At 36.3% G+C, this 21,232-nt stretch overlaps 1 protein-coding gene across 1 annotated transcript in view; it reads left to right on the top strand.

Moving 5' to 3' along the window:
• Bank1 (B cell scaffold protein with ankyrin repeats 1) overlaps positions 1–21,232 on the top strand; it is a 254,947-nt gene that overhangs the window by 33,058 nt on the left and 200,657 nt on the right. The window contains exon 2 of the mRNA XM_051166054.1: positions 1,595–1,993. Within this exon, the coding sequence (XP_051022011.1) occupies positions 1,595–1,993 (399 nt within the window). The remainder of the gene's footprint in view (positions 1–1,594; positions 1,994–21,232) is intronic.

The raw sequence follows: 21,232 nt of genomic DNA, 5'->3' as shown, positions 1-21,232 counted from the left end.
AAACACCACAGGGGAAAAATTATAGCATATTTAGAGAGAAAAACCTGACAGATAGTGATAAGGTAAAATTTACCAAGCAACTTTTCATGAAATTCAAGTCAGCAGCTCAAATAGTAATTTTTAAAATTAATCATTCTAACACAGTACACTTCAAAGGCATATTAATTTGACCTGTACACTGAGGAATAACAGTATTAAATACTAAAAGGATGATTCCTATAATTGAACCCTATGTTTCTCTAGGATGAGATGACTTTGTATTGACAGTTCATAACACACTGTAGTCTGGATATGAGCAAGAAGCATGCCATGGCTTTCCATGGTGTGGCTGTGCACAATGCAAAACATGCCTGCTCCGTGTTCAAAACGAAGCCTGCAGTGAAGTTGCACAGAGTAGCCTAGGAGCGTGTGGCCAGGAACACCTTAGTTTCAGTAGGCGTTTGATGTGGAACTGAATTTTGGTTGCCAGGAGTTCAGAAATCCCTTAACTCTTGCCAAATTATCTCAACCCTCCCAGACAGGGTCCTGACCCAGAGTTTAAGACGCTGGAGTCAAAGCTATACAAATTGATTCATTTCTCTGTATGTGTACAGTTATGTAACCCCTACCCAGAGCAAGATAGAGAGTAAGTCCCAAGCTCCAGCAGGCTTCTTGGCCTGATCCACTAACCCTTTTCTCAAATATCCTTACCTGTGTCCAGTGGGTTAGAGACATCTGCTATGTGCACTCTCACTTATTTCCCTCAGTGTTGTTTTTTAGATTTATCCGTGTTGCATGTAGCCATGGCTACTTCCTTTCCGTTGCTGCTCAGTACAGTATTTTATAGTATCAAAATGCTAGGGAATTCACCTTTTGAAAACAACTTATACACAGTAATCTGTTCAAATTGCTCTGAAGAAATTATACCAATGTTCTGTTTCCCCTTGTGGGTAGCTGAGAATTTTAAGATTTTGGTGGCTCTGTTTCCTCACCAATCTTGGTTCTAAGTGGGAGATATATGTTAGTTCTGTATTTTTCTACAAAGGTCTTCTATTTATTTCAATAATAACTTACTTTTTAAATTTTAATATTTTTATTATAAATGTATAGGAGTGTATTGTACAGGACACAGCAAATGTGTGGAACTCAGAGGACAACCTGTGGTAGTAGTCAGTTCTCTCCTTGTAGGATGTAGGGCTCAGGACTTGAACTTGGGTCCTCAGATTGGCAGCAGGCACTTCTATCCTCTAAGCCACCTAGCCAGTTCACAATTTGTTAATTTATGAAACATGATTACCTCTACTCATTTTTGGGTTTTTACTGTTGAGCCCCTTCATGTAAATATATTTGTTTTGCTGCTTACTGGGGGTCACATTCATGCAGTGAGTACAAAGAAGGCTTTTGCGAAGTGTGGACTGTGTTCTATCTTACTAAATGTTTAATCTGCGTGATTCTGATAAGCATGGTGTCATCTTTCAATACTGGTATCTGCTATAAGCAAATTAGCATGTTTCCTAAACAATGGATTACAAGTTTCAAAGGTAATATAACCTGCTGTTAGCCTTTCAACTATAAGAAAGCCCCTTTTCCTCTTTTTTTTTTTTTTTTTTTTTAGGAAATGCAAAAGATATCCTACTGCTACATGAAGAAGATGCTGAGGAATGGGCTGTGTACTTGAGAGAAGTATTTATACACGTGGTAGAAAGAGAAGCAATCCTGTTATATCCCTTGCGGAGTTTCTCTTCCTCACATCTGGAACTGCTAAATTTAGATGACTACAGATGTAAACTTCTGATATTATCGGATAGTCTCCTAAAAGACCTGACGCCGATGAAGTGCCGGTTTCTGGAGAAGATGCTTCACTCGCCAGGAAGTGTAGTGACTCTGCTTTGCGGGATGGAGAGCTCGGGTCCTCTCTATCAGTTATTAAATGTCCCTCGGAGCAGATGGGAGATCTCCACAGAGCAGGATCCCGAGCACTACGTCTCTGTCGTCAGACGGATTTTAGACAGAGGTAGGAATACTAAAACTTTTTTGTTGATTTCAAATGTTTCTTTGCTTATGTTTTACAATGTAAGAGCCCGACAACCAGCCCAGTGCTTAAGAGTACTGGCTACCTGCTTTTCCTAGAGGATTCAAGTTCAATTCCTTGCACCCACATGGCAGTTTACTAGGCTGTAACTCCAATTCCAGAAGATCTAACGCCCTCTCCTGGTCTCAGTGGGTACTATGCACACTCATAGTACACAGTTACATATGCAAGAAATATACAGAAAATAACTTTCTTTTTCAGGTTCTGCAACTTAAAAATTTCAAGTTTCTTTTTAAGCCTATAAACAGCCGGTGTCAAGATAAGATCAGAACAGAGATGCCGACTTTGCCTAACAATGTTCTATCTTGCCCACAAAAATGCACCAAGGCTCTTCGTCTTTAGCTTCCATTCCAGTCATAGCTTATCATTTGTTCTAAAAACGGCTAATGCATACATATATTCCTTTGGGCAACTTGGATGCGGCTATAACGGTACAAGAAAGCTGTGCTGTGCGGTGCTGCGTGCCAGTTTGTTTCTGAAAGATAACATCTGGCGTAACTAGCGAAGCCTGAACTGCAGCTCTCTACAAGCATGTCCTCACCGGCATGAACAACAGTTCAACACGGCAAAGCTTGAGTTAGACTCGTAGAGCTTCTGTTGCTATTGTGGCTGAGTGATAGTTATTATTACAGAACGAGATGCAGTTTGATTTATTGATTTTTAAATGGCGAATTTGATTTTAAGCATCGAGCCATGATAAAAGGACCAGGACACGAGTTCCCACTCATCAGCTAATTGCATTCCTGTACAATAGTCAAGTTTTGACACTAATGTCATTAAAGGACCTCCATCTGCTGCTCTCCACTGTGTCACTCAGTGTTATATTAATTGCTTCCTTGGTTTCTCAACCTACGTATGGCCTTCGACATCCAGCTTTGTAGCCATGGTTTTGACTCTTACAGGGAAAGGGTGGGGTCATTTTATACTAGCAACAGAAGGTTGATCATTTTCTTGGAACACATTTCTGCATTCTCTGGAGATGCCCTCATCTACAAGCCATGTCTCTAAGTCCCTTAATGGGAGAAACTTCTCTTCTTCATTATATGACTATTTGTTTAACTCTGGTAGTTTACTAGACTTTGTAGTTACCGTTCTCTCAGTATTTCTCAGGTCTCTCAGAAAAAGTCCTAACTGGCTGTTCCTCCCAGTTGGCCCACATCCGCCAGGAAAACTCAACATTTACGTTTTGTCCCGACAAACTATGACTTTGTCATCCATTTATAACTGTAGTTGGTGACATTCAAAATAAGAGCAGCAATGCAACCACAACCTGTGGCTGCTAGACATTTCCAAACCTGGTGTTGTGTAAATGCAGGAAACACACCTCTATCTCTTCTCAATATCCCTACTGAGGCGATTGTCTGCCAGTGTTGCACTTTGTACCACAGTATCTGAAAACAAAACATAGCAAAATTAAAATCCCTGTTTTCTACTAATCTGACCTTTACAAACTCAATTTTTGTGTCTATATGTGTGGTGTGAGTGCATTTGTGAAGTTCATGTGTGCATAGGTGTGCATAGGTGTGCAAGCTAGAGATCAACATTGAGTGTTTCCCTTCTATCACTATTGCCATTATTTTCTGAGACAGTATGTTTCATTAAACCAAAAATTCTTCGATTTAGCTTGTTAGCCAATTAGAACTAGGAGTCTGCCTGGATCCACCCTGACCCCCAGGCCTGGGATAACATATATATTCTGCTGTGCACAAGCTTTATGTGGGTCCTGGGAGTCCAAACGCCAATCCTCATGTTTGTGTGCCAGGTACATTCCGACTGGACCATTTCCCCAGCCCTCACATTCAGTACTTTCAAAGCCTGATTTAGTTATTTGTTATTTAACAGCAACTTCTGATAATTAAAATCATAAATGAGGATTTTATGCCGGGTAGTAAGGGTGTGAGGCTGCAGCTAGTTGTCCGGAGCTGTAAGCATTTGAAAGCTGCCATGTGTGTATGCCTGTGTATGTGTACATGTATATATGTGTGTTTGACTACATGTGTGCTTTTGTACATATGTGTGTCTATATGTGTTAGTGTTTGTATATATATATATATATATATATATATATATATATATATTTTTTTTTTTTTTTTTGGTGAGAGTTTGTGAATGTGTGTACATAAGTGTGTTTGTATATATATATATGTGTATATGTGTGTGTTTGTTTTTATGCATATGTGTATGTGTGTGTGTGTGTGTGTGTGTGTGTGTGTTTAGGAAATTCATGGCAAAATATTTGACAACAGGATTTGTACTGGGCACTTTCTTCTCTCTCTCTCTCTCTCTCTCTCTCTCTCTCTCTCTCTCTCTCTCTCTCTCCCTCTCTTCCACCCCCTCTCCTCTCCTCTCTCCTCTCTTTCCTCTCTCCTTTCTCCCTCTCTCCTCTCTCTCTCCCTCTCTCTCTCATTACTTTTCCAGTACATCAATCTTTCTAATTTTGTAGAAAAATATTATAATTGTAAAGATAAAAGTAAATAAAAATAAAGTGCATATAAATTATGGATATTGCGTGCTACCTCTTCCCATGAAGCAGGACAGTAAGGATTGATGGTAAAATTATAAGTGGTTCCTCACACATATAATTTCTACTTTTGAATAACCCTTATAGGGTCACATGTTTGTGTATGTGTGTGTGTGTGTCTGTCTGTCTGTGCAGATGTATGCAAACCATAATGAGTATGTAGACATCAGAGGATAATTCTTTGGACTTGAAATTGTTATTTTTTTATTTTTTTATAGGGTAAAATCCTTTACTTTTAGATAACACATCAATAGCTTTAATTTTTAAGAGTAATATAGGTATAATAAAATGAAATATTGGAAAGTGTGTGGGAACCATGGAAACTGCTATATAGAGAAGGCTGTTGAGCTATTTTCAGTTGATAGCTTCTGAAGGAGAAAGACGCAATTTTGAAGGGTGTGGTCCAACTTGACTGACCATACCTATGAGTATATGGGCAGCACATGCTGGACTAGAAAGTTGAAGCAAAGAAATAAAACAGGAAAAGAAGTTGAGAGGTGGTGAGGGGTAGAGGTGGACTTGGGAGGAAGTGGAGGGAGTGATAGGAGATAAAAATGGCCAAGATCATTGTATGTACATAAGACATTCTCAGAGATTACATCTGCATTTAAAGTGCTCTTGGGATGTGACGTTTGTTAGAGACACAAGGATGGGGCTGAAGGCAGGCAACTTTTGGCATACACAATTGCTATGCAACAGGTTGATGTACTAATCTTTTCAGTCTGTTAACTGGGTCATTTGCTTTAATGGGCTTTAGTTGTCCACTAAGTGGTCTTACGCTTCGTATCACCATTCACACTGAATATGTAAGCCCTGCTTCTCAAAACAGAAAGGCTAACAAAATGGATGCAATGCAACAAAAAATGTGGGACTCAAATCTTACTATCCATTTTTCCCTTTCCTTCACCGAGTGGAAAAATTACACCAGAACAAGAAAGAAACCTTTTATTCGGAAACATGCTGTGATAAAGAAGATAATAAAAATGCCAAGGAAGTCATGAAAATAATTAAATGTTTAATATATTCACACAAAGAAAAAATCACAGGAAATTTTATAAAGTTTAATGAAAGAGAAAGATATTTAATAATTATAATACTCAGGGAAAGTTTATGATATTAAAAAGTTAAGTAGTGATTCATGTTTCATCTGAGAGTTTTATTTCCTTTTAAGAAATTAAGAAAACTAAATTTCCTGTCTCCCTAACTCTCAAATGGAGACTAACACAAATCCATGTGTGCTCTCTCCTAGTGCTTTACAACCGTGTGGATAGCGTTTTTCCCTTTTCCTGTTCATGTCCTCATTAGCTTTTGGTTTGGGACATAATATTCTAGTATTTCTAAGTTTCATGCAATGCTGTTACCTAATTTCTATCCCTACTCCTTTTTTCCAACTCTGACAGTGCCTCAACCACTCACTCTGAAATTCATGATCTTTCTTTAATTATTATCGTTGCACACACATGCACACACATACGTACATGCATGTATATATACATGTATTCACACATAAATACCACCTGCTGAGTACTATTAGTGTTGCTCATAAGCATCAAGGCACTACACGTACAAATATGTGTGTATGCATGCACTTTTATATATTGCATATATTTTTTAAAAATAAAATGTGTTTAGCGCTGACCACTTGGGATTAGATAAACTATCAGGGGACTCATCCCTGGAGAAGAGTGAATCTCCTGCTCTTGCCAGTTATTAATTGCTTCAACTAGTGGTAGGAACTTGTGGCATTGCCTCTGTTCACATAGATGTATAAAGTGGGATTGTCATTGTGCTGATCTTGTTTGGGTAACCAGATTGCTTAGGTTTTATTTGAGTTGTTTCCTATCATTCCTATCTCATACAGAAATCTTAGTCTTCTGGCTCTTAAAATCTTTCTAGCCCTCATACCTAATGTTACCTGACCTGGTATAGAGGCCTGTTAGATCTATACAGTCTTTTTGTAGACATATTTCTTGAGGTTGGGAACCCCATGGTCAATTTGTTCTCTCCATATTGACTAGTTGTAGATTTCTGTAATGGTCTCCACCCTATAACAAAAAACAGCTCCTTAGATCAGGGGTGAGAGCTGCACATACCTGTGAGGCTTATTGATTATTTTTTTCCTCCTTAGTAGCTTGCTTATCACTTCAGATACTATGAGGGCTATACTTCAGGGAGGACTCCTCCATATCTATTTCTGCTCAATTCCTTCAAATCTTTTATCTGAAAAATGTACTGTCCTAAAAAATGGAGTCTTACCACCTTTCCACCTTCTACTGTTTTCCTTGATCTTTTTCTACAGAGAATAACATTTTCCATTTGTAAACATTAACATTTTTTGTTTATTTCTATATATCTTTATGTTTATTCCTATATATTTTTAAGGGATATTATTAATGGGAGTGTGTTTTCTTTGTCAATGTGTTTGTTATTGCTATTTAGAAAAGCTGTTGATTTTTGTGAAGTTTATTTCATATCTTACCGTATTGCCAAAAGGTTGATCACATCTGGAATTTTTCTAATGGAATTTTGGAATCCCTTATATATAATGGCATCCACAAATAGGTATAATTTGATTTTTTTTTCATAGTTTTATCACTTTGATTCGTTCTCTTACTCCAACTAGTACCTATAAAAATGGGTGAGGCTAGTGGACAGTACTGTCTGATTCCTGATTTATTTTTAACTTTATATTTTTTATTTTTATTTTTTTTTCTGATTCCTGATTTTAATGGAATTGCTTTGAGGTTTCCTCTGTTGATACAAAAGAGCTGTCGTTTAACCAGTATGTCAGGCTCTGTTTACTTCACTCTCACTTTCTCTAGGATTTCATCAGGAAGGCATGTTGGAATTTGTCAAATGACTTTTCTAAACCTATAGATGATCATTTGAATTTGTAGTTTTACTTAATATGGTTTATTACACTTACTGACTTACTGTATTGAGCTACCCATGCATCTCTAAAGGAGAGCCAACTTGATCTTGCTGGATGACCTTTCTGATATGTGACTGTATTTGGCTTGAAAGTATTTCACTAAGGATTTTTCACATCCTTGTTCCTCAGGGATTTACCTGTGTAGCTTCCTCTTTTGCTGTGTTTTTACCTGGCTTTGGTATTACACTAATGCTGCCTTTATAGAAGGCTCTCTGAAGCATTCCTTCAGTTTCTAGTTTTTCTAAATAATTTAAGAACTATTGGTTATATGTCTTCGTTGAAAGACTTGTAAAATTCTGCAGTGAATCCACTTGGAATTGGGCTTTTTTAGACAGAGACTTTTTATTATTGCTTCAGTCTCATTTTTTTTAAGACGCTGCTTAAATTCTTCTTATTGGACAATTTTAATAATTTACACAAATACAAAAATTGTTCCTTTTTAAAAAATTTTCTAACTCAATGGAGTAGAGAGGTTTTTTTTAATTTCCTTATAGTATCCTGCATTTCTTTGGCAGCAATTGTAATGTTTCTGCATTCATAACTGATTCTGTTAAAATGGGGTCATCTTTGTATTTTTTAATTGGTTGGGCCAAGAGTGTGTCAATTAATATTGTTTATCTTCGCAATGAAGCAGTTTTTAGATTCACTGATATTTCTGTGCTATTTTCTTTGCTTCTGTTTCATTAAATTTTGTGCTGACTTTCATTATTTTTAGCTGTCTACTGGTTTTGGTTCTAGTTTGTTCATGTTTTTTTTTTTCAAATTTTTGGGTTGTATCATTAAGACATTTACTTGTACTCTTTCTGACGTTTTGATGCAGGGACTTATATGTATAAATTTAACTCTTACTGCTGCTTTTAATGTGTTCTAGATGCTTGGTTGTATTGTTTATTCATTTAACATCAAGGAATTTAAAATTTTTTAATTTTAGTTTCTTCCTTGACTCAGTTATCATTCAATAATTTATTGTTTAATTGGCATTAGTTTTTCTGGGCACAGTAGTCTAGGACAGTCATAGTATTTTAGAATTTAAAGTACAATGATCCAGGATTTTCTAGCTTTCAAATGGTCATTGAAAAATTAGTTGTTATTCTGAAGTTTTATATGTGACTTGTGTTTTTTGTCTTGAAACTTTCAATATTTTTCATATATATATATATGTATATAAGATAAATATATATCTTGTATTATGGGGAAGTTTCTCTTCTGATCCTGTTTCTTTGGTATAGTCTGTGGGCTTTTGTATCTGTATGTGTTTGTCTTCCCTTAATTTGGGGGAAGTTTTCATTCATGATTTTGTTGAAGATCTATTCTATGTCTTTCACATGTGATTCTTCTCCATCTATAGCTATTGTATGAAGATTGTTCTTTCCATGATGTCCAATAATTCCTATATATTCCTTTTTTGTTTTTAAAAATGGAAAACATAGTTGACTCCAATGAACTCTCACTGAGTATACAATCCACAAAAAAGGGCAGGCCTCATGCTCAGCAAGAGATGGCCAATACAAAGAGAACACACCAGTATTTTTTGAGCGTGTATGTGTGTGTGTGTGTGTGCATGCGCACACACACGCGCGCGCTTTCATAAAGAGATTGGAAACATGTCACACAGGTAACATAACAACACATGTGAAAACTCTAATGGGAGAGGAGGGATCAGAAACACCCAAGAAGAGTAGATGGCTGGAAACAATCAAACTCAGGGCTGAAATCAATAAATTAGAAACAAAGAGAACAATTAAAAGAATCAACAAATCCAAGAACTAGTTCTTTGAGAAAATCGACAAGATCGACAAACCCTTAGCAAAACTTACTAAAAGGCAGAGAGACAGTATCCACATTAACAAAATCAGAGATGAAAAGGGAGATAGAACAACAGACACTGAAGAAATCCAAAAAATCATTAGGTCTTATTACAAAAGCCTATACACCACAAAATTTGAAAATATAAATGAAATGGGCAATTTTCTTAATAGATTACACTTGCCAAAGTTGAATCAAGATCAAGTAAATAAATTAAATAGTCTTGTATCTCCTGTGGAAATAGAAGCAGTCATCAAAAGTCTCCCAACCAAAACAAGCTCAGGACCAGACGGTTTCATCACAGCAATTACCAGACCTTCAAAAAAGATTTAATACTGATACTCTTCAAACTACTCCACAAAATAGAAATTGAAGGAATGTTACCAAACTCATTCTATGAGGACACAATGACCTTGATACCCAAACCTCACAAAGACCAAACAAAGAAAGAAAATTTTAGATCAATTTCTCTTATGAACCTTGATGCAAAAATACTCAAGAACATATAAAAAAAATCATTCACCATTACCAAGTAGGCTTTAATGCCAGGCATGCATAGATGGTTCAATATATGGAAATCCATCATTTGAATCCATCATATAAACAAACTGAAAGAAACAAATCACATCATCATCTCCTTGGATGCCTGAGAAACATTTGACAACAATACAACATCCATTCATGTTTAAAGTCTTGGAGATATCAGGGATACAAGGCACATATATAATTAAGGCTATATACAGTGAGCTGATAGCCAACATCAAACTAAATGGAGAGAAACTCAAAGAAATTCCACTCAAATCAGGGACTAGAAAAGACTGCCCACTCTCTCCATATCTCTCCAATATACTACTTGAAGTTCTAGCTAGAGCAATAAGACAACAAAAGGAGATCAAGGGAATCCATGTTGGAAAGGAAGAAGTCAAAGTATCATCATTTTCAGATGATAAGTGACCCCAAAAAATTCTACCAGCAAGCTCCTACATTTGATAAATACTTTAGCAGAGTGGATGGATACAATACTAATTTTTAAAAAATCAGTAGCCCTCCTATATACAATTAACAAATAGGCCAAGAAAGAAATTGGGGAAACTACACCCTTTAAAATTGCCACAAATCATAAAGTATCTTGGTGTAACTCTACCAAGTAAAAGGCTTATATGAAAAAAAAAATTCAAGTCTCTAAAGAAAGAGATTGAAGATGTTAGAAGATGGAAAGATCTCTCATGCTTGTGGATCAGGAGAATTAAATAGTGAAAATGGCTATATTACCAAAAGCAATCTACAGATTCAGTGCAATCCCTATCAAAAATATCTACACAATTCTTTACCTTGAAAGATCAATTCTCAACTTCATATGGAAAAAAAAAAAAAAAAAAAAAAACAAGAATAGATAAAACAATGCTGTACAATAAAGATATTCCAGAGGAGTCTCCATTCCAGACCTCTAGCTGTACTATAGAGCAACACTAATAAAAATGGCATGGTACTGGCATAGAATAGGAGGGTTGATCAATAGAATGGAATTGAATACCCAGAAAGAAACGTAAATACCTATGGACACTTGATTTTTGACAAAGAAGACAAAACCATACAAAGGAAAAAATAGCATCTTCAACAAATGGTGCTGGTCTAATTGGATGTGTATATGTAGAAAAATGCAAATGGACCCTTATTTATCACCCTGCACAAACTAAAGTCCAAGAGGATTAAAGACTTCAACACAAAAAAGGTATAATAAATCTGTTAGAAGAAAAAGTAGAGAAGAGCCTTGAACTGATTGACACAGGAGAAAACTTCCTGAACAGAACACCAATAGGTCAGGCTCTAAGTTCAACAATTAATAAATGTGACCTCATGAAACTGAAAAGCTTCTGTAAGGCAAAGGACACTCACTGTCCACGGAATAAAATGAGAGCCTACAGACTGGGGAAAGATCTTCACCAACCCTACATCCGACAAAGGGCTAATATCCAAAAATATATAAAGAACTCAAAAAACTAAACAACACCAAACCAAATAACCCAATTAATAATGGGGTACAGAGTTAAACAGAGAATTTTTAACAGAGGAATATTGAATGTCTAAGAAACACTTTAAAGGCATGCTCAATGTTCTTTGTCATCATGGAAATGCAAATCAAAACAACTCTGAGATTCCATCCTCCAGCAGTCAGAATGTATAAGATCAGAAAATTCAAGTGACTGCACATGCTGGCAAGGATGTGGAGAAAGGGGAACACTCCTCCATTGCTGGTCGGAGTGCAAACTTTTACAGCCAATTTGGAAATCAACCTGGCACTTTCTCAGAAAATTGGGAATTGTGCTACCACAAAACCCAGCTCTACCACTCCTGGGCATACACCCGAAAGATGCCCCACCATACAACAAGGACATTTGCTCAACTATGTTTGCAGCAGCCTTATTCATAATAACTAGAATCTTGAAACAACCTAGATGTCCCTCAACTAAAGAATGGAGACTGTGGTACATTTACACAATGGAATACTACTCACCTATTAAAAACAAGGAAATCTTTGAATTTGCAGGCAAACGGATGGAACTAGAAATGATTATCCTAAGTGAAGTAACCCAGGCACAGAAAGGCATACGTGGTAATACTCACTTATAAGTGGATATTAGCCCAACATAGATTTCCTCTGAGAGATTCCTCCCAGCAGGGGATCAGGACAGATGCTGGGACTCTTTGCTGGATTTCAGGTGAGAGTGGTATGCAAGAATAAGGGAATGTAAGGACCCAAATGATTCAAGAGCTGCAGTGAAACTAGATCCCCTGTTCAGATTTAACTAATGGACAGCTCATTCTCCATAGTTGTGGGGAGAATGGGGACTGCCTCTGACATGAACTCTGGTGCCCCGTATTTGATCACTTCCCCTTGGTGGGGAGGCCTGATGGCACTCAGAGGAAGGGGAAGCAGGCTATCTCTATGAGACCTGATAGGCTGTGGTCATATGGTTTGGGGCAGAGGTCCCCTTCTGTCAGAGGTCTAGGGGAGGGGAAGAGGGAGGAAGAGGGAGGGAGGGGTAGGAATGGGAAGATACAAGTGAGGGGATAACAAGTGGGATGTAATCTAAATAAATTATAATAGATTAAAAAGAAAAAATGACATACTATCTCAACAAAAAATAAATAAGTAAATAAAACTTACTATTTGAGCCAGGCAGGGTGGTACACGCCTATAATCCCAGCATTTGGGAGGCAAAGGCAGGTGGATTTCTGTGAGTTCGTGGCCAGCCTGCTCTACAGTGCTAGTCCAGGACAGACAGGGCTACAGAGAAACTCTGTCTCGAAAAACCAAGCCAAACAAACAAAAACCAATAAATAAATAAACAAATAAAACGTATTGTTTGTACTGGCAAAAAGTGTTTTTGTATTCCTTTCTTGAATAGTCAAATTTCCCTACTTTAATTTTAATTCCTGCTATTATCTTCTATTTGGTTCAGTCTACTTATGAGGCGGTCCCTCTGGATTTTCCAATTATGTTTTTGAGTTTCTCAATTTCAATTTCATTCTTGAGTTTTCAGCAATATTTCTATCATGTTTTTGAATTAATTTTTACAAATTCTGGATTGTCTTCATTATTTCACTTAGCTGGATAGTTGTGTTTTCTCAAACATCACTTAGGCATTTACTGCTATTCTATTTAAGCTCTTTGAGCTGGTTTCCATGTCTGCTTTTAAGTCCTTGGAACACTCTGATAAAATTTATGATATGATTGTTCTTTTAAATTCTGTGCCCTTGAATTCATCTACACAATTCTCTTTTATTGTACATGTACTTTATTTATTTATAATAAACTGTATACAGTAAGAACGTTATGAAACAATTCTGATTGTTTAGATCATTTGTATTTGGCAACATTGAGGAAAATAACTATTCTGTCTAGCTGAATTTAAACTTTAGTACATAAATCATTATCTGCCATATCTTGTATTTATCAACATAAAAACATTTTTGCAGACCTTAAAACGTTTTCTTAAATCCTAAACAACTTTTGCCTAACTATGAAACTATAACTCTCTAGTTTCCAACACCATCGGAGACTTGAGAAGGAATAAAATTATTACTTAAGCAGGAAGTGCAGGCAAGCAGCTTTCAAAATTAAATGATGATAGAAACAGTTTACTGCCTGGTCAATCAGCCATTCCCTCTATATAACATTGGAGCATTGTCTTCAGCCTTCTGACCCAGTATAATCTGGAAGACATAATTGTGAAGCAGTAAATATGCAGGATTTGCGTACCCTGTCATGGCAGAACATGGCAATCAACTCAGCCTGTGTCCAAGTCTTATCCACTTTGGACAGGATATTGTCTGTAGAGAGAGCTGGGACATTTTTGCCCAGTAGCTAGCTTGCCATTAAGGAAGCTATCATCAAAGGGAGATTTTATGATGCTCATCATCTTTGTTGAGGTAGGCTGAGGGTGTTGGTAGGACTTGACATATCTCAAGGAAAAGACCTTACATTAATAAAAATATTGTAAAACGCCATTAATCTGTGTGTCTCTGAAGTTTTTGAGGAACATCTATCTATCTACTCACATATTATATAGTGAGTATATAATTATATCCATCTATCTATTTACATTTATATTAAAATAAAGTATTAGAGTGTTTCTATAGGAGTACTTGGAATTTGGCGTTGAGGTTGGCCTTTCATACTGTTTGTGCTTTTGTAATATGACCTGGCCTTGTGGAGTTATCTCATGTTTTTTTCAGTGTCTGTTGCTTGATTCTAGAATGCTTCAGACTTCTTCCACGTGTATGAGTTCGTCTTTGCTTCTTTAGGAGGACATTTTCTTTTATGATCTGGTTGAAAGCATTCACTTGGGATTCTTCTCCTTTATTCTATACCTCTAATGTGAAGATGTGGTTTTTTTAGGGAACTGTGCTGGAGTTAGGCATGAGGGTATGAGGATGGTATGGGTATGGTTCCGGCAAGGAAAGCCAGTACAGGAGCTGGGTGAGTTGAGCTAGGCTTTGCGAGTTTGTGCGATATTCTTAGCTAACACCTTGTACGCTGTGGCCCTTCTTTCAGGGAAAATGATCTGTTTCTCTGAGAAGGCCTCATTCTGCCTCTGCCTCTCCTTTTTCTTTGTTCTTCATTTTGATACCTTTGTCTTCTAAATAGTTTGCTCTGAATACCAGTAGCTCTCTTCATCATTGGTTTTATTAGGTTGTCTTAATGTCAAATGATAGGGGGAAAATCCTAATATTTTCATGAAGAAATTGAATGTTGCGATTTTATCTTCATTATGCCGAACCCGTATTTCAGCTTATGATTCAAAGACACAGCTTAACATGGTGAGTCACAGTATAATGTAGCAGTAAACGTATTGGGGACATGAAATTTAAAAACCTAAGTGATGATGCAAGCAATACAATGGGAGCAACCCTTGTAGAAACAGTTTCCTTCTTTTAAAAAACTTTTTACTAAATATTTTTTATTTTTTATATATACATTCATATTATTATACACATACACAATAAACTACCTACTGCAAGAAGAACCACAAAACAATGAGGAAGTATATAAATGTTACATTCATAGTGTTTTGGCTATTTGTATTTGACAGCCTTGAAGAAAACATCTTTCCTATCTTGGTGCATATAAAATTCTGAACGTAAATCCATATCTATCATATCTTGTCATTATCAACTTAAAACATCTATCTAGACCTTTAAAAAAAAACATCTTGACCTCTAAACAACTAAGCTTAATTGTAAAACTAAACTATTTGGTCTTCCATCCCATCAGAGACTTGAGAAGGAATAAAATTAATTACCTGAGTATACAGCCGCAGGTTAGCAGCTTCCCAAATGAGAAGATGACAGAGACAGTTTGCTGCCTGAATAGTCACACAAAACTCTCTATCACATTGGAGCTTCTTCTTCAGCCCTTTGACCCAATAATTCTGACAGACATATTTATAAGAAAGAAACTATTGATGACTTCATTACCCTTTCTTGGCAGAGTTTAGTCATTGACTCTACCTGCATCCAAGCTTGCACTTTTTTAGGCAGAATTCTGTCTTTGGTAGAAATGAGGACATTTTGCCCAGTGGCTTGTTTGTAACATTTGAAGCCATCTCTATAAGGCGGTTCTTTGATGCTCATCATCCTCATTGAGGTAGGCTGGGTGTTGCCAGGAGTTAACCTGTCTCATTGTCAATGAATCTTTAAAATAATAAAAACATTTTTAAATGCCATATTCTGCATATCTCAGAGATTTTTGAAGACCAGTTTCCTTCTTTCTGAGCTGTACATTACAGTTAGAGACCTGGTAGTCTGAGGCTCCTGGTAAGTGCCTGGTGAGGGTCTTGACTTGTCTGATGGTAATAAGGAGTCAGTTCCATGTGTGATACAATGTTGCAATTTTTTCTGCCATGTTGTATTACCTGTTCAGAATATTTCTTAAAATTTTTGCAAGTATTCATGTTTTCTATTTAGGTTATTTTTTGTTAATTTACCTTTTTGAGTGCTTGTTTACTTGTGAACCTACTGTCCTAAAAATTTTTATGAATAAAATTTTCTACTCTAGTTGAAATATTAAACCTTTTCCTTTTGTCTTTCCCCTTTTAAAAACTCCTGATTCATTTTCTTGGATGTTGGTTAATCTCATTTATGTTCTTAAGCAATGACCTTTTGAATATTTGAAAAATAATATGTTAATTATTTTTCTTTCTTAATTTTGATACCATGCTTAATATCTTTCCTTTTATAGGCCTAGAATTTTTAAATGCTTGGTGCTTAGAAATATAATCATACTATTTTCTCTTTATACAATAAGTACTAAATACTATAATTTCTCTATAAATACTCCATCTGAAAGTTATCATTCCTTTTCAGTTCTAAAAGTTGTCTATATATTAATTCTTCTATATAAATAAAGAGAAGCATAGGACTTAGCTAATTTTTTGGTTATTGGTGTCTAAATTTTGTCTGATGATCAACAAATGTAGTTTATATTATTGAGTTTATGGCCTGATATTTGATCGTTATTAAATGTTCTGCATGTTCTTCAAAATAGTACTTATTCTCCATGTTCAATGTGTATGATTGTTCATACTTATGTCATTGAGCTTTTTATATAGTATAAATATTTTTCCTTTGTAGTATCTTTATAGAATTTATTATTTATTCTACCTTATAAATGACCAATAGCCTGATTTTATGAATTCAGTGTGACAATATTAGTCTTTTACATATGTAATATAACCAAGTTAAATGGACTCCCAAGACCTATAAATGTGTGTTTGAATCTATGATACTTTCTGTTAATTTCCATATGTTCTGATCTTTTCAAGCTTCTTTTTTCCTTAACTACACTTTTGGGGATGGTGGGTAGGAGGAGGAGTCTTAATTTGGATTTTGACTGCATCTTCTTTTTTTTTTTATTTTTCAGTTACAATCTAGAATTATATATTTAATTTAACAGTTTCATCCTTATCGTTATATTATTTTTTTTTCTGAAAAAATATAAAGGTCCTATATTGTTTTAACTAACCACTTTCTTTTCCTACTTTATGGGGCAAGTATTTTATCTTGTCCTTTTCCTGTTTTTGTTACTTAGAGAACCAATGTTTGTTTAGCTTAGACATCAGTTATAGTTTTCTTGGATGCATTCTTTCTTGGATATCAAGGACTTCTCTTGGGATTGTTTCTTTTCTTCAGTGAACTCCATTGATAGCAAGCATCCTGTCTCTGTTTGATTTATGCAGAAGTGTCAGTATTTACAATGATATTGAAGAATAGCCACCCTGTTTATAGAAGTCTGGTTTTATTTCCCAGTCCTTGAAAACATCTCACTTCACTGTTACTAGTGATGAGACGTATGCCCACGAGCATCCCTCTGCATGCTGTCAGTTTTCTCTAGCCTGTGGTCTTGGGGTCTCTGCAGCGTTATATTGGTATATCTAGCTTTAGTATCTGGGTGTATGCCCTTTGTGATTATTTTACTTTAGATATGAAATATCATGTCTCTTGGTTACCTGAAAACTTGTCATTACACTTCTTGTGTTCTTTCTCTCTTGTCCTGGGTACTTTTATGTCAACTTTATACAAGCTAGAACCATCTGGGAAGAGATACCTTCAATTAATGTGCTGAGTCCATAAGGTTTCCCTGTAGCCAAGCTTGTAGGGAAGTGGTTCTCAGCCTTCCTAATGCTATGACCCTTTAATAAAGTTTCTCATTTTGTGGTGACCCTCAACAATAAACTATCAATCACAAAATTGTTTTGGTGCTACTTCATAACTGTAAGGTTGCTAATGTTACGCATTGTAATGTAACTATATCTGGGGATAGAGATTGGCCAAAAGAGTCTGGACCCACGGGTTAAGGACCACTGTGGTTAAAGTTTTTTTTTTCCTGATTGTTGATTGATGTGGGTGGTGCCACACCTGGGTAGGTGGTACTGGGTTCTATAAGAAAGCAGGCTAAGTAAGCCTTGGGAAGGAAGCCAGTAGCATTCCTCCATAGATTCTGCCTCAGCTGCCTCTGGGCCCCTTCCTCAGTTCCCACTCTGACCTTCTTCAATGATGGACTGAGATGTGAAAGTATAAGCAATATAAAACCCTTTACTCCCCCAATTGGTTTTAGTCATAATGTTTTATTAAATCAAAAGAAACCATATCTAAGAGACCTCCCCTTTAGGAAAGGCTTATCGGGCCTCTGTCCAGTCTCCTTCCTCTCCCCCCTGTACTGCCTATGCTTTTACACTGGCTCTCCAGGCTCTGTCCCATTGCTGCACTTAATTTCTTCAGTCTACCTCTTAGATGACAGACTTAGTTGTTTCCCAACTGCCATTGAAAGTCACGGTTTCTAATCGCCATTATCAAGTGCTGTCTCAGTGTTCGTCTCTAATAATCTCTTTTGGATGTCTTAGAAAAGGCCCATCCTTTCTTTCATCATAACCTGGTTTTCTCTTTTCAGTTCTCCATGAATGTAACACTAAATTATTGTTGAGTTTTTTTTTTTTTTCCTGGAAGCAGTAAATGTGGATTGCTGGCATGGCTCTCTAAGGATTGCTTCTGTTTGTTTTAGTATTTTCCACTGTAATCAATGTAACAGGAAACTTAAGCTGTGGAAAGACCCAGAGGCTCAATTTCAATGTGTTTGCTAAAGAAACCATTTAGGTCTTTCTTTTCAAGAAATTGAATTTACACCTGAGATCACTTTAAACTCTGTTTTTGGCTTGCACTTTGGGATTGTGTGTTAGCTAGGATCTACCCAGATCCTAAACTCTCACAGCGGCTCGTCTCTAGGGAAACTGAAGACACAGTAGGCAGGCTCAGAAAAAAAAAAAAAGGAAGGAATAAAGAAAAGAAAAGAAAGAAAAAATTTTCCAAGTTTGAGTTCCATGGATATATTGGGAAATTTCTTTGCTCGTGTGCCTAGTCCCCCTATACAGTGAGTGAGTGAGTGCATCAGAAACTCTGTCATCCCTAAACTCTAGAATGTCTGCCAAGATCCTAGAGTGAGTATTCATCACAGGGGTGCACTGAACAGAAGGAGGCTGTGATGATTTCTCATATAGGCCACTGAGAAATTTTCTTTTTTCCCCCCTACTTTTAGTTTATTCATGTGTGAAGTTATTGTTATAGCTGGTGTTATTATTAACACTTTAGGTTTGATGTCAAGGAACAGGCTGCCCTAAGTCTCCACATTGTTACATTTTTATAAATTCATTTTTTTTGAAATCCTTCATAAAATCAAGAAACAGTTCTTTTTCAGTCAGGAGTGTACCAGGACTTTAAATTAGTAGATTTTTTTTTTTTTTTTGTCTAACCAAGATCTCCAGCACGCATTGCATGACAGCACTTTCCTTTATGAGCCTTTATGCTGCACAAGACCTGCCTCTGCCTTTGTTACGTCTTTCCCTGTTACAAGCCAGTTATGAAACAGAGCATCTCCAACAGCTTAGCAGAGTGATTACAAAAAGTATAGACATCTGAATTTAAAAGGAAAAAAACTTTTAAAGCAGTTTTAAAGACACTTTAAATACAAATTATTTTTTATAATGCTGGAAGAAAAAACAGGATGTTATGCCTAAGTTGATATAGGAATGTGACTCCTTAGCAACTGAGACTTAGCCACCTTTTCAGAATAAACTATCCATGGGTCCTTAAAGATCTTTGTTTAAAAAATATACAAAGCCCACATTTTACTTTTCATCCTTCATGAGTTATAAAAGACTATAATTAGCCTCATTTCATTGTAGGCAATATGTGGTCTAATTAGGTTCTATATTCTGTTGGTATGCATGATAGCACATATCAATGAGCTGGCTTCAAAAGCAGGTGAAAAATACTTACTTTTTAGCAGTGAAACTCTAATTACAAGAATGCTTGGTGGTTTATTTGTATTATAATGCCAGGTTAGAACATCGTGTAGTATGGAACATTAATTAAATTGTAACACTAACATCGTGGCTGCTCCACAAATTGTCTTTTGGGGAATATCTTTGGGGGGATTGTATTAGTGTAGAGCCTCAGCAGCCTGTATTTCCAGTAAGAAGCCTTCGTGGGTGTGTATCCACTGACGGCCCTAAACAGCCTGTTGTCTGGATGTATTTGAGATACAGCTGTGGCATCAGAGTAAAATCTGCAATAACTTCAAAATTCTTTATAAACTGATTAACAGCAAAAATCGTCATTACCGTAGTCCATTAAAACTTTTGTTAGATCTTCAGGCAATTACAGTGAGCAGAAATTGTCAAATTTAAAGACATCCAAGAAGAAAAAAAAAGGGGGGGGTGGCAGTGTTTTCCCACAACTTTAGTCATATATGCTGTGATTAAAAATTATCGAAGAGCTGAGGAGATAGCTCAGTGGGTAAGGACATTTTCCAGGGAAACTCAGAAATTTGGCTTCAATCTCTATAACCTGTATAAGCATGGGCAGAGAGAGAACAGACTCTGCAAAGTTGTCCTCTGGCCTTCAAATGTGTCTCATGATACACATGCCCACATGTGTTATAGATACACACACACAGTAAAACAATCAATTAAATGGAAAACTCCTTGAAAAATTGTTTGTCCTTATTTATTTCAATTATTTAAGTTTTAGCTTATGATAGGAATGAACAAATCCTTGAGGAGTGTAATTTTGAAGGGTGACAATGTAGATTTACATGTGAATTTTTTTTTTTAAAGAAAATAGTGTTACACTGAAGTAGGTGGAGTTTCAACTTTCTTTTTCTTTTGTGGTGTTTTAATTTTACCTGTGTTTACTGAATTCAGCGTCCTTTCAGACGTGAATAAAATATAACCAGATGGCAGGGGTACACAAATCATGGTTTCAGCGCCAGGGCGGAACTACACGGGTTAGAAAACAGGTGAGAGAACAAAGTAGAGCCTTGATTCAGGTTGACAACCTAGTACAATATATGGTTTCAGTTGTCTCTGCGTTGTAAGAATGCTGAATGTACTACTTTAGCCTAGCATTCTCAAACAAAGGATGCTTAGATCCTCAAGGAGCTCATTTTAATATTAGTTAACTATGTTGTTTGAGGTGCTGGTGAGATGGTGCAGTGTGTAAAGGGCACTTATTTCCAAGCCTGATGACCTACCTGAGTTCCATCCCAGGACCCTGTGGTAGAAGGTAGAAGAAAAGAACTAACTCACTCAAATTGTCCTTTGATTTACATGCAAGTGTGCATATGTTTGCATATAGTAGTGTGTGTGGACACACACAAACAAATGAATAAATAGATAAATAAATAACATGCTGTTTTTTATCATGTCAAAAAGTAATGTGCTTTGTTGTGGTATTCTTTCATTTATAATATATATTAAATATGCATATTTTATATATATTATATATATGAGAACAAGTTATAACATATGTGTGTGATCTTGTTTTTAGTTATCTTCAGGCTTCC

This window comes from Acomys russatus, chromosome 23 (genome assembly GCF_903995435.1).
Source record: "Acomys russatus chromosome 23, mAcoRus1.1, whole genome shotgun sequence".
Taxonomy (NCBI): domain Eukaryota; kingdom Metazoa; phylum Chordata; class Mammalia; order Rodentia; family Muridae; genus Acomys; species Acomys russatus.
This window is presented reverse-complemented; position numbering and strand designations above follow the sequence as displayed.